Source organism: Electrophorus electricus, chromosome 14 (assembly GCF_041902795.1).
Source record: "Electrophorus electricus isolate QZ-2024a chromosome 14, ASM4190279v1, whole genome shotgun sequence".
NCBI classification, from domain to species: Eukaryota; Metazoa; Chordata; class Actinopteri; order Gymnotiformes; family Gymnotidae; genus Electrophorus; species Electrophorus electricus.
In genome coordinates this window covers 13,140,356-13,158,320 of record NC_137510.1, presented here as the reverse complement: position 1 = coordinate 13,158,320, position 17,965 = coordinate 13,140,356, and the positions used below count along the sequence as shown (strand labels likewise).

Sequence of the window (17,965 nt, the reverse complement as noted above, 5' to 3'; positions counted from 1 at the left end):
AAATTTCTCCAATTTTAAATTAAATCTAGATGGTCTCTTGATCAGTTCCTCATCCACAGTTAGGAATCTTTATGTGCTTTTTGACTCCTCACTCTCTTTTGAACCCTACATCGAGTCACTGGTCAAAAATGCCCTTTTTCACCTCCGTAATATTGCTAGGCTTAGGGCCATGTTCCCTAAACAAGACGCTGAGACACTGGATCATGCCTTCGTCACCTCCCGTCTTGATTACTGCAACTCTCTCTTTGTTGGTATCCCAAACAAAACCATCTGCTCACTTCAATATGTCCAAAACTCAGCCATCAGAATCCTCCTTCATATAAGGAAATCAGCCCACATCACTCCTAGTCTACATCAGTTACACTGGCTCCCCATCCCTGAATGCATTCGGTTTAAAATCCTCCTCCTTACATTCAAAGTTCTGCATGGTCTTGCACCTCCCTACCTAGCTGAACTCCTACAGTCATACTGCCCCACCAGTACACTTTGGTCCTCTGATTCAGGTCTTCTTTCCATCCCCAAGTTTAGATTGGTCTTTGTATGAGGCAGATCCTTTAGTGTTATGTCCCCAAAATTATGGAACACTTTACCTCAGTTTCTCCGTCTCTGCTCTTCACTTTCCTCTTTCAAATAACAACTTAAAACGTACCTCTTTTCTCAACATTTCTCATAACTTCTCTTCCTATTCATAGTTGTTAATGTGTTGAGTGTGTCAATGTCTTTTATTCTCTCCATCTTTGTCATTCCACCTTTAGATTTTGAGGTATTATAACCGTTAATGAAAAGGTTATAAACTACAAGCCTTTACTGCCACATACACCAGACCCATACACGGACAACGCTGGTCCAAATTCACTTTCTTTTCACTTCCCCTCGTCGCTACTTTTTGGAAAAGTCCATTCTTCTGCGGTAAAGTACTTTCTGTTCAGAAAAATGTTGTTTAAAACTACAGTATATTGTATATAGAATAACTTGTATCTTACTATGGCTAAATTTATACTCTCTAACTATGGCCGCTACTTTAAATAAGTAAATAATTTGCTATTCGAAAGGGGTTTGTGCATGGACTTTACCAAGTTCGAGAGAGTAGGGAAAGTGTGCCTAGCTCACTTAGGACGTCAACTAGCAAGCCGGTTATTCGGCATCCGACGGGGAATTGTACCTTTCCCTAATGGGGATGTTACACCAGAGATAGACGGAATAATCATATCACCCAGTTTACATAAGGTAAAATAAGTTCATTGGTGTTGGTGTCTATCAGTTAATTGGGCTTTTACTATTTACTGACGAAAAATAGATACTTATTTTATGAGAGCTTTGTAGCTGCTTTGCTAACCAGACAGTCTTGCCTCTGAGCGAGCTAGCTAGTTAGCTAACTTAGCTAGCTAGCTCTCCAGCTATTTAATCCCTTTCGCCACCCACCTAACCTTAGTTAGCTAGGTAGCTAATATAATTTAATCGTACGTTACCTAGCTAGGCTAGCTACCTATCCGTCTTAGAACTTGCACTTGCTATAATCGTGAAACAACTGTCGCGATCCATGGTAATTACAGCTAGTTAGCTGTGATTCGTACCGACTAGCAGTGTTTAATGCTTAGCTAGCTAGGTTAGCGAACCCCGATCATCAGTGTGCTAATCCTAGCTAGCTAGGAAGATAGGTTAGCTAGCGTTAGCTACTTGGGTAGCTAACCTAGCTATCTGCCAAATTGTGGACTTTAGTTTGCTAGCTAGCTAGCGTTAGCTAACTTATTTTGTTCAGTGTCAGGGTTAGCTGTTGTGGCGAAATTGTGTATTGGAATAATGTGGATGATGTTTAATATTAGGTAACTTGTTCACTATGTACCTAGTTAAGGTTATTAAACATTAAGGATGTTCGTTAACGTAACGCTGATTTAGCTGCATTAAAATATTTGCATGTAAACTAGCAAAAGGTTAGACAGCTATCTATGATGTGTCGTTTAGCTAGGGTAAGTTAACTCGGGAAGCTATCTGCATTGAAAATTTCATAGTCCTGACATAGCTGCAACTACTTTAGCTCGATAGCTATGCGTGTTCTAATACATTTATTAATAAGAGATATGTCACATCTACAAAATCGTTTTAATCTAGGCCAAAAGACGGATAACGTTATTTCGGTCTATTGTCATAACCCTGCCCTACAGGCGTTATTGTTGCCCATCAGCAGAAACTTTTCTAGCTAGCTAGACTAGGAAAGATAATACGATGCAGGCTGTGCTCCATCGGTTCATTGTTTAGTAAGGGTGGCTAGCTAAGCAAGGTGGAAGTGGTGTCGCCTGTCAGTACTGGATCCAATTGAAGCTGTTTCCATTGCAATCGGAGATGCAAGTTTGCTTTGTTGCAACACCAATAAACAGGCTTTTGGTACCACAGCAGCTTAGTGTTAGGTAAGGTGAATCTTATGAGTTGGTGCAAATTAATGTCACAGACTTCACTGAATTTTTCAAGATGTATAGAAGGAGTTTGCCATTGGACTCAGAGAATGGGCTTGTGCTGGCACTTACAGCTAAATGGAAAATTTCATTTTTATGACTTTTTGTTGTGAAGTGTTGATTTCATTGCCAAAATTGTCAAACCTGAGCAGCTGCTGTCTGAAACTTTGATGTGTTCTCAGGCCTTTGATTCTTGTCAGATTTGTTTTGAACATTGCTTGCGGAACTTTGGATATGATGCTTAAAATTAACTATTTTATACTGTTTTTGTTAACGTTACTGCAGATTTTAATTCCTCCATCCACTTTTATGTTCACACTTACAGTGTAGCTTGAAGCATAGATTCCTCCCTTTATCTCAAGCTGGCCCTCTGATGGTGTAACCGGCTGAAGAAGTTGATGACTATAGGATGTAGCTGTGGCTGAGGGAAAGTGTCCTTCCTCAGTCATGGTAACAGACATTCATATGAAAGTTAAGATCGCATGGAACTTCTCTTTTCAGGATATCAAGGGACAAGGGATGAGTTTATGTTTAAAAAAACATTAGGTTTTCATATCAAAAGTGGTTGGCCTATAAAGTCCTCAATAAACAAATTAGACCTACACAATAGTTTAGAGCTTTTCAGAAGTGGTCCTTGGTACCTCACTATAATTTAGGCTAAACAACAGTTCTTTTCATTTGGGTTTGTAATCATACCATGTGGGGTAAGTTATTACAAATTATGAAAAAAATTGCTATGTAGGCTTGGGTAATACCATAGAAATTGCACTCCATAAATGCTTTGCAACAAAACAATGAACAAGTAAAATTAAATAAATAAACACTTAGTCTGATTTTTGTAGAGAGTTCATTTCTGTAAAGAGCATTTTGTTCCTACCCCTTTATAAGGCTTTTTGCAGGTGGCAAGTTAAATATGGATCAGTGAAATCTGCAGTTCTTCACCACAGTTTAAAATAGCACAAGGCTCTTGCTTTTAAACAATAATCAGCTGCCTCTAAGGATTGACAGTCTAGCTAAAGGTTATGGGTTAAATTGTCCTTGGGAAGTGCTTCAGTTTAATTGCTATCTGAGACGCAGATCTGTTTGTGGACAGCCTCTGTTTTGTGAGGAAAAATAGCTGAGAATTTACTCAAGAGCTGTGCAGAATGTGTCCATCAACAAAATCCAACTGTAAGTGTTATAGTATTGTTGATCTTAACACTGTCCTCCTCTTTTTCATGCTGTTTCTGTCTTTTGTGCAGTGGCCTGTGTGTATGTGGCCATGGGTGACACCGAGCTGGAGGTTTCCTCTTCCCAACAGGAGGAACTGCAGAAGAGCCCGTCAGCTTCCTCCACCTCCACTACCTCGTCTCTCTCCTTACCCTCCTCTCCATCCTCTGGGCCAAGGCCTCTCACCAGTTCCAGCCCCAGTGCCAGTGAGGGCCTGTCCACCTCCAGCCCGCCACTGGATGTGATATCTGAGGGTGTGGGAGAATTGAGCCTGGTCATAGATACTGAAGTAGCCAAGAAAGCTTGCCAGGAGGTGCTGCAGAAGGTCAAGCTCCTCAAAGGTGAGGGCCAATCAACTTTGGTCACCACTAAGCCAGGGCTGGTGAATGGAACCGGGCACATAGGTTCCTCAGATAGAGATAGCAGGAGGTTGTGCACATCTCAGAAGATTGGCGAGGAGGAGGCCCCCTCGGACACAGTGAAGAGTGCGCGCCGGCGCCAGAACAACAACTCCTCTAAGCAATCATGGCTGCTGCGGCTTTTTGAATCCAAACTGTTTGACATTTCCATGGCCATCTCCTACCTGTACAACTCAAAGGAGCCAGGGGTACAGGCTTACATAGGCAACCGTCTCTTCAGCTTTCGCTATGAGGATGTGGACTTCTACTTACCCCAGTTGCTTAACATGTACATCCACATGGACGAGGATGTGGGTGATGCCATCAAGCCCTACGTGGTTCACCGCTGCCGGCAAAGCATCAACTTTTCGCTGCAGTGCGCCTGGCTACTAGGGGCCTACTCCTCTGACATGCACATCTCCACGCAGCGGCACTCGCGTGGCACCAAGCTGCGCAAGGTTATCCTGTCAGATGAGCTGAAGCCTGCTGGCCAGCGCGCACGCAGGGAGGCCCTACAGCCACCCCCGCCCTGCCACCACGGGCAGGGAATGGGCGAGCACGGCCTCTCACCCTCCAAACGCACACACCAGCGTTCCAAGTCAGATGCCACAGTCACGATCAGTCTCAGCAGCAACCTGAAGAGGACAGCCAGCAACCCCAAAGTAGAAAGCAGTCAGGACGAGGTGAGCACCTCTGTCATAGCTGGAGTATGAGAGTTTGATTGCTGGTTATTGCAGAGGCTTTATTTTGTCTTATTCACTGCCAGTACTGTGTGCACTGAGATGTGCATTTTGATCATCTTCACTGCTGCAGAGCTCATTTAGGGGTATATCATATGTGTTTGTAATCTGCATATTTTCTAGCTCTGGTCATCTTATGATGGCATACTGTCAACTTTGCAAGCCACACTAATAAATGTGGCTATATACATGCAACTGCAAACTATTAGCTTGCAAACCCACACACTATATCATTAGTTATGTGTTTATGCAATATTGTTTTCAGTTTTCTGAGTGGGTTGCAGAATGCACCCTATAACAGATTCCAAACCTTTTTATGCGCTGTAAACATCAACCTCACAAGTTCATAATGAGTGTTTTGATGAATCAATTCAATTCTGTGACAAGACTAACAAGTTTTATTACCATTAAAAAATTATCTGATCGTGTTTAACTATCATATTAAGGATTTTATTGCAAGATGTAGCAATATATTAACAATATGATGTATTGTCCATATCACGCAGCCTTCTTTTGTCTCAAAAGTGTATAAAAGTGAAGGTCTACTTGATGAAGAGTAACATTTTGGCACATGTTAAGGAGTGCTCTGTGCAGTAACTGGGCTGTGAAGTTATATTCCCTGGTCAGAATGTTAATCTCATTACCTCTTGTCTGGCCTCAGTCTGTCAAATGTTTGCAGTACAGAAATATCAGTAGCACAAAATATAAAATATTGCTTTTTTGTAATGTATACACATGACATTTCTTATTCTTTGCTTTTCTTGAGTGACTAGGAATTGTCAGTTTACACCATAGTTACAGTGTATTTAATGCCAGGCGATGCTGATTTTGTGCTGAGTGCTCCTTTTTATGAGCCATATGGCCATATAAATACACTTTAATCCTGGTAAAGGAATAAGGCACAAGCCAGTTGGTCCTCGCCCAGTAAACTTCTTTCCACTCTGAAAACAGATCTTTTGTGGACCACTGAGTAGAATGACATCAGATGTGTCCATGGCATCTACCATTGTTGGGGTCGTGTACCTCACTCGTCCATTAGCTCAGTTATACCCCACATGCCACCTGTACTGTCCCTCTGTCATGCATAATGAGTCACCGTGCTGATAATGTAACATTACACCAGAAGGGCACCAACATAGTCAATTTTCTATTGGCTAGAATGCTGGACATGAAATATCTCTTCCTGTTTCTGACCTTAAAAAGAAATTCCACACAGAAATTTTAGTGCATGAGAGAATGACCACAATACCTTTGTCACTTAGGCCCTGCCTGACAAAGAAACAATGAATGGGGTTTTGTATTACCTGAACAGATCCCTATTAGATCCCTAATAGTCTCTATTTACCTACATTAGAATAGACAGCTTTCACATAGTCATATTCTTTTGTGCTTTAAGCAGAATATAAGTTCAACTAATCAGTCTCCTCCCATTTTGTGTAGGTGGGTTGTATAGTCTGTTTGTTTGTTAATATTTCTTATTATTTTTACCCTTAGCAGATCCACCCCTCCTCTCTCACAGGCATCTCACTGTGATGTGAAATTTGGCATTCAATCACTGGTCAAGATTATTACCTTTCATTATTTGTCTCACTATAGGATGCTCTTTGACCCTAACTCCTTTTTTATTTGCATGTTTGAGTTTCCATAGAATCAGTGGTAGCACTACTTATATTAAGAGCCTGTAGCTGTAACACATGGGCCAAGGATCAGTGAAGCCTTGTGAATATACATTTTGGATTCCTGAGAATTAACTGTGTCCTGCGAGAAAGACGCTTCAGACTGTAATGCTTATGGGCTTTATATTGATTTATATTAGGCAATAAAGCAGTTCAGATGATGCCTGGAATCCACTTTTCAGTTACCAAAAGTTAAATATTGATTTTATTTGTTGAGTTTGATGAATATTTTGGGTAAATGTATGTAGTAGAATATGTCGTACACTATAATGTGTACCATAATGGGGTGCCACACCTGGTTCGAGCATTGTTTTGTAGTGCAGAGTGTTTTATGTTTTTAGTATCTCAGAGATGGCAAGAAATTTGCAATCCTCTGAAACTGAACCTTCTGTTCCAATTCATGTTTTCAGTGGACTGCTAATGTTGTATTCAGTTTATTGTTTTGAAGCAGCCATAGTCATTATCAAGGAGGAATGCCTTATCTAACATTTTCTGTATAGCTCCAGCCGCTGTCATTTTAGGTATACGTGATTGGCTGAACAATTAGTTCTTCAGGAAGTGCATTTCAGTGTGTCAGATCCCAAACCTTTGTGTATAGCACAAGCGCCTGGGAATCAGGTTTTCCCAGAAGAGAATCATAAAAGTTATCACTGAGAAACAAACATGGTGTGGTTGTTGCAGGTTGTTTTTTCCACAAGATCCATGAAAGTCCAGGGTGACTGTGGGTTTCTGAATGGTGATTAGTCTTAATATGGAAGAGTTTGGACTTCTGCTTCTGTTTGCCTAACAGCCACTGCCTAACCACATGCTTTTGTAAACAAGCTGAGCATGCCTAGGCATCCTTCTGTTTCTGCTGTTTTGCCTGTCTCTAGTTTTTCTGTCCTATGTGTTTGGAAACAACTTGTATCATGTGAGAGAGTAGATGATCAGCAGATCTGAGGTATATGTAGCGAAAGGATGAGCTGTAAGGATTGCAGAAATTGTCAAGGGCAAATATTGGGCAGATTAGACTTTGCCTTTCTGTGTTATTTAACTGTCAGTGTGATAAAATATAAAGTGATGATTCTGTACATATTTCAGAATGGCAGACATTAAATGTTTTTTTCATGTTTAAACATTTCCTTTATGAGATCAATTCCATACTGCCAATAAGCAATGAAAATGTTAGAAGGTGGCCTGTATCTGTGCAGAGAGTGTACAGGAGAGGTTAAGGGGTGCTGTGCTGCACTTATTTATCAATCCCTGGCCTTGTTCAGCATGGTCATGATGCAAGATTGCTGGCCCTCCCATATGTCTCTGAGGATTAATCACAGGCTGCAGCCAGGAGTAAACATCAAATTTTGAGGCATGCTGAGTCATAAACAGGACCATGGAGTGGTAATGGATCTTATAACTGCAAGCCTTGTGTGTGTGTGTGTGTGTGTGTGTGTGTGTGTGTGTGTGTGTGTGTGTGTGTGTGTGTTTGTTTTTGTTTTGTCTTGCTACCCCCTCCCCTCACCACTCCCCCCTGTTCTTGTACCATAACCCATCCCCCTTTTCCCAGGACATGAGCTCCAGCTCCGACAGTCTCAAGTTAGAGGCTGGTACCGTAAGTGAACCACTGTCTAATAACATCCTTATCTGTGCATTGTGGGATGATGGCTGTTTCTGTTCGCAGTTGGGGTTGGACTCCCAGATTCCTTCAGATGTGTGCCTTTTTAAGCTTTGACATTTGCAAGCATGTCATCTCAAGTGACAAGTTCTGAGGTGTACTGAACCTTGTGATATTAAAGCCGACCTTTCCACAGTGACTTCTGCCTGTCAATTATGTCTATGACCTGACATGCTTGGAAACCTGAATTCTTTGTCTTTTCCCCTTTGATGCTACCCATTACTCAGTGAATGGGACAATTCAAGAAGGGTTTCTCCTTTCTGGTATAATGTCATAATTTGTTGCAAAAGCTCAGATTTCTGATTTATTGAATATGGATCATTTAAGGAGCATTAGCATATGCAAAACCCATAATTAAATGTTTGTTAACTGTGAAGTCAGTTTGGATGATACAGGCACTACTCGGGTAAAGAAATAAATGCCACCAATATTAATAAGTAAAAGTAGATTGAAGGAGGCCATAAATTCCAGTGAAACCCATGAATTTATTAACGCAGTTGTTGTCTATTGTATCTTTGGCAAAAGATGTAATCAGCTATGCATTGGAGAAACCAAAAGAAGGTTTGCTTATTGTTTTTTTGAACACCGTCAAAATTAAGGTATGATCTTGGCAAGGCATTTTAAGGCATTCATTGCCAGTTGTTACTATGGCAACAACAAAATTATGAAATGTAATGCAAAATAATTGATCTACATTCTTGGAACTTATGTTTAATCTCCTAGAACTTCAGAAGTACTTTGCTTGCACAGCTGATGAAGGACTTCTGTCTGAAATGATCTGTTTCTTTTGGAAACTGTGTGTGTGTGTGTGTGTGTGTGTGTGTCATTTTATTCCTGTTCAATTCCAACACAGACAACTTATTCTATGTAATGTGGCACTGATAGAGATCACCTGAACCAAATCTCATTTAATGAACAATGTGAAAGACTAGTGGAGAGCATGCCAAGACACAAGAAATCTGGGTTATTTTATCATATATTGATTTCTGAATCCTTCCCAGGTTAAAACATCATTTTGTTGTTTAAAAATGAATGTGAACCTTTTTTCTTTGCTTTACTTGAGGTCTGAAAATAGTGCCAGTTGGCCAGTTGTCATTTTCTGCAAATAAATATTATAATGAATTTTTTTATTTGGTATTTCAGAGCAATGTTGTCAGTAGTTTATTGATTAAAACATTGTATTTTACTCAAACATATACCAATAAATAGAAAAAAAAGAGAAAGTGATCATTTTGGAGTGGTCTGTCTATGGACCTGCATATATGTATGTATGGATGGATGGATAAAAAAGTACGCCCTTCATCAGCTTTACAAGCAAAGTACTCCTGAAATTGTAGGTGAAACCAGTTTATGTTCAGAACAGTAGATGTTTAAATCATAACATTCATTTCATGGGGTTCTAAAGTTTAGAGAATGTAGATTAGTTTTTATCCTTATACTTCTTTACTTCATTGCTGCGATAGCAGCAACTGGCAGTGCAAATGAATATGTCATTAATGCAGTGTCTATTAGTATTAAAATGCCTGTGTAAATGCCATTTTCTGTTGGTATTAAAATTTTGATGGTCCAAAACAATCAGCAAGGTGTTCAGCAAGGAAAAAATGATTTCCTGTAGGACACAATGCTATATTTGACATGACAGGAAAAAAACAATGCAAATTGTCAATAAATATGACAAATACAGACAACAGTGCAACCATAAGCTATACAATAAATTAAGCAACTTGTGATTAAACTACAGGTCACTACACATTATATTTCAATGATCATTAAACACAGGGCAAGACACTAAATCGTGGGGTCGGTTAGGTAAATGGGAGGATAGATTGCTGTTTTGCATGTGAATTCAGTGCGTGGTAATGGCTGGTAATATACAACAGCATAGAAACACAATGTCTACTGATTTTTATTTATATATATATAAAATCAGGAATTTATTGGCCGTCAAGTCATTTTATTTGGCATTCTTTTCTTTGTTTCTAAGTCTCTTTAACATTTAGTTTAGCTATAGAAAACCTGGGCATTTTTTTCAGTCTGACACCATGATCAGCAATTGAATATTAAATTACAGATTGTGCATAGAATGCTTTTTTAGGAGGGGGGGTAAGATGTAGCTAGGCTGTTCTGAATCTGTTCCTTGTGGGGTTTTTTCATTAAGTGAGCTCTGCTTTTTTTTGTCAGGTGTGTTCATTCATCACACATGTATTGATATTACATTGAGGATTTATCTTTTGTTATGAATGTTGTATCTTTTATTATGGTAAATTAATCACCATACAATAATGGGTGTGCATTTCACTTGCTAAATTAATCAGAGGGAATTCTCTTTGTGGGCATGGTGTACATGCTCTTGTTTACCCAAAGAGGTTTATGGTTTGACAGAATCTTTGCAAATTATTTGGTGGTTAGTCTTTCCAACCTCTTCTACACGTTTTTCAATCTGTCTCTGTTGGCTTGGGAGTGGTAAATAAACATGGTGATTCAACATGCGAAGAACACAGATGGAGGAGTTTGTAGAGTCTTACTCCACATTTGCCATTGTGGAATGGGCTTATTTGTTTGTGTAAATTGTCCTCTCATTTCAGGTGATGTTATTAATTTGTGTCTCACCTATGCCACCCTGTGGTCAGCTGCTGCTGCTAGAGAGCACTCTTTTTCCATTCATTTGTTTAAACTCTCATGCTTTGCTTTGATTTCAGTGTGATTTTGTCATGCATGTAGACTTTTTTTTAGTTCAGCCTATTACATCATTTTTGTTTATAGTAGTATTAATGACATCACTAGTACAAATAACTTTTATTACCTGTAGGCCATTTATAACTTCTTGATACTACAACTGATAAATCCACAGATATGAAATAATATCTGTGTATTCACATTTGTATTTCTCTCTCTTCTCCTCTTTTCTCCCATATCTATGGGATTTCTGTCCTCGTCTCCTCCTGTCAGCCTGTCCGCCTGACTCCTCAGCGGGAGTTCATTAAGTCTCTGATGGGTATTGGGAAGAGGCTGGCCACCCTGCCCACCAAAGAGCAGAAGACTCAGAGACTTATCTCCGAGCTCTCCCTGCTCAACCACAAGCTGCCTGCTCGGGTCTGGCTGCCTACAGCTGCCTTCGACCACCATGTGGTGCGGGTGCCCCACACACAGGCCGTTGTGCTCAACTCAAAAGACAAGGTGAACTTGGCTGTGATCAAATGAATAGACACAGGCCAGTTGCAGCATAGCTTCTTAATAAGTTTTGAGTTTGTGTGTCACACTGGATTGTTTTTATTTCTTTTAACAAACTGGTAAATATAATGTGGAGTTGGTGAGCTGACATTAATTAGGCAGCCTTGAAATGGAGACATCTCAGAACTTTCTCCAATTTTCTGCTATTTCCAGGCACCATATCTAATTTATGTGGAAGTTCTGGACTGTGAGAACTTTGAGACGTCGAGTGTTCCGGTAAGGATTCCTGAGACACGGATCCGCAGCACACGCTCTGTGGAGAATCTTCCAGACTGCGGCATCACGCCCGACCAGCGAGCCAGCAGTTTCTCCACCGTGCCCAACTACGACAACGACGATGAGGCCTGGTCCGTGGATGACATTGGCGAGCTACAGGTTGAGGTACCAGAGCACAGCTGTTGGCTTTCTTTGGGAGCATGCTTTTCTCACTGTAAATTCACCCATACTTTGTTTACCCCTTTAGCTGCCAGAGATCCACACTAACAGCTGTGACAACATATCCCAGTTCTCAGTTGATAGCATCACCAGCCAGGAGAGCAAAGAACCCATTTTTATCGCCGCTGGTGACATCAGGTGTGTATTTTGTGTGTTTGGTAATCTTAAACACATTAACATCTAAGGCTTTTCTGTTTGGGGATAAATCCATTGAGAGAACAGTTCCATTTTCAGGAGATCAGTTATAAAAAGAAATAAGGTAGCAAATTCAGCATGAAATGGTTTTAGAATAAGCTACTTGAAGAATGTACTTTCATTCATGAATTGGTCATCCAAAAGTGTTCTAAATTGGCTTGCTATCACCACAGACAGATCTAAAATATTTGCTCTTCTTGACTGGATTCCATGATTTTGAAAGTTAATTTTTAATGTTCTCATGCCCAAGCTCAGAATGATTGAGAACTTTTTTCTTAAAGTTGAGAGAGCTGCAGTTCTGTAGTAAAACTAAATGAACTGTAAGAAATATTGTGATGCAAGAACATACTTGTTTTTCTTTGGCTGTCTTTGAGGGTGATTTGCTACAGAAACATTCAAGTCTCGTTCTCAGTTCTTTGGATAGTTTTGCCGCATAGGTTTTGAATCGGTCATTCAAAACCTATGTTGAAGATATTAGTAAGAGGGGTCATTCTCAGTCAGTGCCTTTTGTAGGTGCTTAAACATTGATAATCAGTGGGCCAGCAAGAGCCGGTGAAGTGTGTAAATTGGTGCTTGGCAATAAAATGATCTAGAATCAGGATCGCAATGAATTTATGTCAATAATGATGACAAGCTTTTGACATTTTTACTCAAAAAGGATAGATGCAACAGCATACAGCAGAAATAAACATGACAACAACCAGTTATTCACTTTTGGCTTGCACATTAAATGATGTGCCTATTTCGTACTGCAAAGCATTGTATGAACTATTGGTGCTGAAGAAGGCTCTAAAAACTAGGAAAATGCAAGAAAGTGAACTTGCGGTATCTTCCAAAGCTGAGAAAATTGTTGAAAAAAAAGTTACCATGACACCAGTTATATGGAAGTGGTTTTGATATGTGAAAAGCAGTGAAACATTGATTAATTGCAAAATATGTCATTGGTCAGTGCAAACTAGTATGGGAAGCACAACAAATCTTTTTCATTACCTGAAAAGTTTCCATCCCAGTGACCACAGCAGTCACACCTACACCTTGAAAATACAGTCGGTCCTTCCTTATTTTATGTTGGTCCTTCCTTATTTTAGCAGCACTAGTCAGGTCGGTGCCTAAACAACAATAAATTGTTATATTTTGCAACCATTGATGTGAAAAGTGATTAAAAAGGTATAAGGATATAACAAACACAGTTTCAATGATATAGCTTAGCAAACTCAGATGTAGCATAATGACTGGTTTACAGTGTTTACATTTTGCACTTTTTTACACAGATTTCTATTTTTACACAGATTTAAAGAGATGTAAAACCTGTACATAACTAATATTACTTTTTGTTAAAATTAAGTTTTGTTAAATCAGATAAAGCATGCATAGTTAAATGTTTACATTTTACTATTCTATTTTTGGAAATAAACTAAAGTTTAACCCACGAACCCCGTGGTTTAATTAGGCTTCAGCCATTATCAGGTTACTCTTCAAACTGACAACATTATCATATTATATATTGTGATAAATATCGATATCGATGAGTGTGGGGAAAAAAATATCAAGGTCATATTTTTGCTATATCACCCACCCATAATGTAGATATAGTCTTCATTTAAGATGCACTGAAAATCAAAGATATCAACACTTCTGTAGCATGTATTACTGTTATGTGAGGATTCATACCTGGGCGTAAGCACATTATTGTCCATCTCCTGTCGTGACATGTAGCTTGGCCTTCCTCTGGGTCATTAGCTCTTTCGCCTCACCATATCTGGGTTTGTGTGCACTTATTTAGGCGGCGCCTGTCAGAGCAGCTTGCCCACACGCCAACCACATTTAAGAAGGACCCAGAGGATCCCTCAGCAGTAGCCTTAAAAGAGCCCTGGCAGGAGAAGGTTAGGTAAGTGAAGAAAAGTCACTTGCACTCTTACTTTTTGTTGAAGTATTCTGTTCTAATCTTCTCCCCTCTGCTGTTACAGACGAATCCGGGAAGCATCTCCCTATGGGCACCTGCCTAATTGGCGTCTTCTCTCAGTCATAGTGAAATGTGGTGATGACCTAAGACAGGAGCTCCTTGCCTTCCAAGTGCTGAAACAGCTTCAGGTTACCATCTTATTTTTATTAGTTGGTTTCAAAGACATTTCAAATGCCAGTTCATGACATTGGCATTGTAGGTGGTGTCACTATTTGGAATAATTTGTGTCAGTTCAGAGACTGAACAGCTTGATTATAAAAATGTTCCTGATATAGGATATAAAATGGCAAATATTTTTGTACGAAAGCTGTTAAGTCTCTTTCATGGATATAGATAGATTAACTTTTTTAACCTTCAACTCGAAGCTGAGATAGATCACTTAAATCTCATGATGACCTTCTTTCTCTTCACACCTGCAGTCTATCTGGGAGCAAGAGCGGGTTCCACTATGGATTAAGCCCTATAAGATCCTGGTCATCTCCTCAGACAGTGGCATGATTGAGCCAGTAGTCAATGCTGTGTCCATTCACCAAGTAAAGAAGCAGAGCCAGCTCTCGCTGCTTGACTACTTCCTGCAGGAGCACGGCAACTACACTACGGAGGCCTTCCTCACTGCTCAGCGAAACTTTGTGCAGAGTTGTGCAGGATATTGTCTTATCTGCTACCTGTTGCAGGTTAAGGACAGGTGGGATGGGTAGCCTCTGCCACTTTACGCTTTCTCACTGTAACTTTAAACTAGACATTATTCTCTGTACCTTTGGAGTTTGTCATTGAAAAACTAGAAAAGCCTAAATTCATTAATATTCAAAATTCCTAAAGATGACTAAAAAAAAAAAAAAAAAAAAAACTGCAGTTGATTAAACTACAAAAAGAAGCTTTACATCTGTTTGTACTATTTCTTAAGAGTGGTGCCAGTTGTGATATGCATTTAATAAATGGTCTCATTCAGTTTTAATGAAATATTTTTCCCCTCGTACCACAGATGTGTAATTTGAATGAACACACATATGTTCACCTTTTCAGTCCTTAGTTATTGTAACTCTCTTCTGCTTTCCAGGCACAATGGAAACATCCTGCTTGACTCTGAAGGCCATATTATTCATATTGACTTTGGTTTCATTTTGTCAAGCTCTCCTCGAAACTTGGGATTTGAGACGTCTGCCTTTAAACTGACCAATGAATTTGTAGATGTAATGCCATTTTATTTATTTCAGTATAAATAATGTGTGTATGTATATATATATAATTTACTTGTTTCAATTTAAATCAAATGTCTAATAATTTAATTTGTTAAGCACCTTGAATTGCCTCATGTATCAAAAGGACAACCCCCTCATGAAATTTTGGTGCATATTAAGACTGTTATTTTTCTAGGTAATGGGAGGTCAGGATGGAGACATGTTCAACTATTACAAGATGCTTATGCTTCAGGGCCTCATTGCTGCACGCAAACACATGGAGAAAGTCATCCAAATAGTGGAGATCATGCAACAAGGTACTTTCCACTTAAAAGCACCCTTCTCAGAGATCAGCATGATCACTGAAAACATTTTGTATTCAGGGTTCTCTCTAGTCATGAAATTTCTGGAATATTTATTCCAGACATGGAAAGTCAAGACATTTGATCTTTTCTGTGTCAAGCATCTAAATTGTAATTGCAATTTACTAAAATGTTATATTTTCACACATTTTCCATATTGTGTGAGTGCTCGTTATGGTTACTTGACAATGTAAAAAATATAAATAAAAATTCCTTGCCAATTTAACGAAGGGGGCCTGTTTTTCCATTCATTATAGGTCATGTCAAATTCAGCTTTTTAGTCAGTGAATGTCAGGGAATTAGACATTGATTTAGAGTGGGAACACTATGTATTGATCTTGCATGGCATAGGTATAGGAGTCCGTACCATTTCCCTCAGCTCACTTAGTGAAATTCTCTGTAGCAGTGGCTACATCATGGTTGCACTGTTATAACTGTTCTCTAGGCTCTCAGCTGCCCTGCTTCCATGGCTCCAGCACCATCCGTAACCTAAAGGAACGATTCCACATGAGCCTGACGGAGGAACAGCTGCAGGTGCTGGTTGAGCAGATGGTGGATGGCTCCATGCGCTCTATCACCACCAAGCTGTACGACGGCTTCCAGTATCTCACCAATGGCATCATGTGAATGAAGGCGGGAATCCTGGAGAGCGTGTCATGGACTGTAATGTTTGAACTGGAAAAGACTGTACCACTCTCAGAGGCCCCTCCCAAGCCCACTGTCTGCCATGCCCCTCTGCCATCCTGGCATGTTTGTAAAGCCAGACTGACTTTTGATCATGGAATTTATACTCTGACTGAAGAGGTTTCAGCTGTGAAGTTTTGCTTTGTCTTTTTTCCTCACTCTTTCCTCAGTAGCCTTCTCTCAATTGAGTCCTGTCCCCTTTTCTTTTTGGAGTATTGTGTTTCTCTGGATATCCTTTTGGAATCTTCTTTTGTCCAGTATCTTAATCCATCATTTGAAATAGTAGGCTGAGGCTCAACTGCTCAGTGTTTTTGTTTGTTTGTTTTTTGTTGATTTGTTTGTTTCTTTCATTTATTTGTATTCATCCATGTGCTCTGTACTTACTGTCTTAAATTCCCATGTGTTCCAGAGCAATTTTTGTGTCTGTAATCACTAATGATCTCTACTTTGAGTGAACAGCGTTCGGTTTTTCACATGTACACAATGCAATCACCGCTGAGACAACCGACTAGTGGTCAAACTAAGAAATGTTTTGAGGGATGTGTGCTTTGTAATATAAATGATAGGGGAAGATGGAGGGTAAACAGCACAGAGTCATAAGTGGGTTCTCCAGTGTGGTCTGATCAGTGTTATTTTAGCTATAGATTGAGAGAACCACACACTTTTCACAACTCTGAACATAATTGTTAAGATGTCGGGCTTTAACTGAGAGTTTCCAAAATTGGACCTCTCAAAAGGTGTCCCAGTTGGCTCAATAAAGCTTTATATTGGCTTTTTTTGATCTCCCAGACACTTTTAGCCCCTCTTATCAGTTGCAAGATAGTCACTCATAATTTGTCATGCTGAGGCACAGAAGCATGGGAAGGATACAAACCTAAATATGTGTAGTGACAATTGATTGGATTCTGTTTAGGGCATGAAAAAAATCCATAGATTTACCAAAAGTCCAATTCTAACCATTTTAAGTATTAAAAGTGTGAAACGGAAGACCAAGAGTCAAAACACTATTTATTTCCTATTTACAAATGCTTACTTACATTCTTACATGACAAGTCTGACTTGCTTTTACTCTTATTTCATTCTGTTGATAATTTCAAATTGTTTTGGGCATTCCAAGATGCCCCAGTCTGTATAAATGTCCATAACAAAAATTTAAAACTTACAGAATGTGCATGGTCTCTTGTCAGAATTATGGGGAGCTGTGCTTTAATATGTAATGTAGCCACTGAACACTTGTATTTTAATTGAGAGCAGAGGTTCAAATGTTGCTACATAGGGTGAAAGTGGCAGTTGTGTATATGATCTGATCAAATGATGGTAGCAAAACACAGCAAGGGCTACACATAAATGGAAGAAATCAATGCATTGTTAATATCTAGTTTTGGATAATTACATACCAGAACATGCACAGATTTAGAATTAAATTTTTATTACAACAGAAGGAAGGTATGACCCCTTTCTAGTAAGTTTTAGCTCACCTTTTTTAGATGAAGCCCAGTTCTTCCAAATTATTTGGACATATTTGAGTAAGCCATTTACCAGTATGTATATCTTTCATTACCATTTTATACTAGTTTTCTGTGTCAGATCTTTTTCCTTCCTTTGTAACTTGTAAGTCGGACCAGCTCTTACGATTATGTGAATGACCTCCCGTAACTTGTGAATGTTCCTTTGTATAATAAATTAAATGTCTGTTTCACACACTGAGTGCTAATGTTGTCCAATGTAACGTTGTTTCATTGTGTTGTGGTTACTTTTTGATAATGGAAATAATCAAATCTTTGAAAACACTT

General features: G+C 39.3%; 1 protein-coding gene across 2 annotated transcripts; it reads left to right on the top strand.

Moving 5' to 3' along the window:
- The first annotated feature begins 1,100 nt into the window (after window positions 1-1,100).
- Window positions 1,101-17,886, top strand: pi4kb (phosphatidylinositol 4-kinase, catalytic, beta). 2 transcript variants are annotated; one of them, XM_027002299.3, is made up of 12 exons: window positions 1,101-1,227; window positions 3,692-4,740; window positions 8,017-8,061; window positions 11,074-11,301; window positions 11,509-11,736; window positions 11,819-11,928; window positions 13,769-13,873; window positions 13,953-14,076; window positions 14,368-14,633; window positions 15,006-15,138; window positions 15,323-15,443; window positions 15,934-17,886. In XM_027002299.3, exons 2-12 carry the CDS (start codon window positions 3,712-3,714, stop codon window positions 16,113-16,115), a joined length of 2,571 nt encoding a protein of 856 aa, XP_026858100.2. In that variant the 5' UTR covers window positions 1,101-1,227; window positions 3,692-3,711; the 3' UTR covers window positions 16,116-17,886. The 2 variants fall into 2 exon arrangements, with proteins under 2 accessions (XP_026858100.2, XP_026858109.2); XM_027002308.3 differs by lacking the exon at window positions 8,017-8,061.
- Window positions 17,887-17,965: the final 79 nt, after the last annotated feature.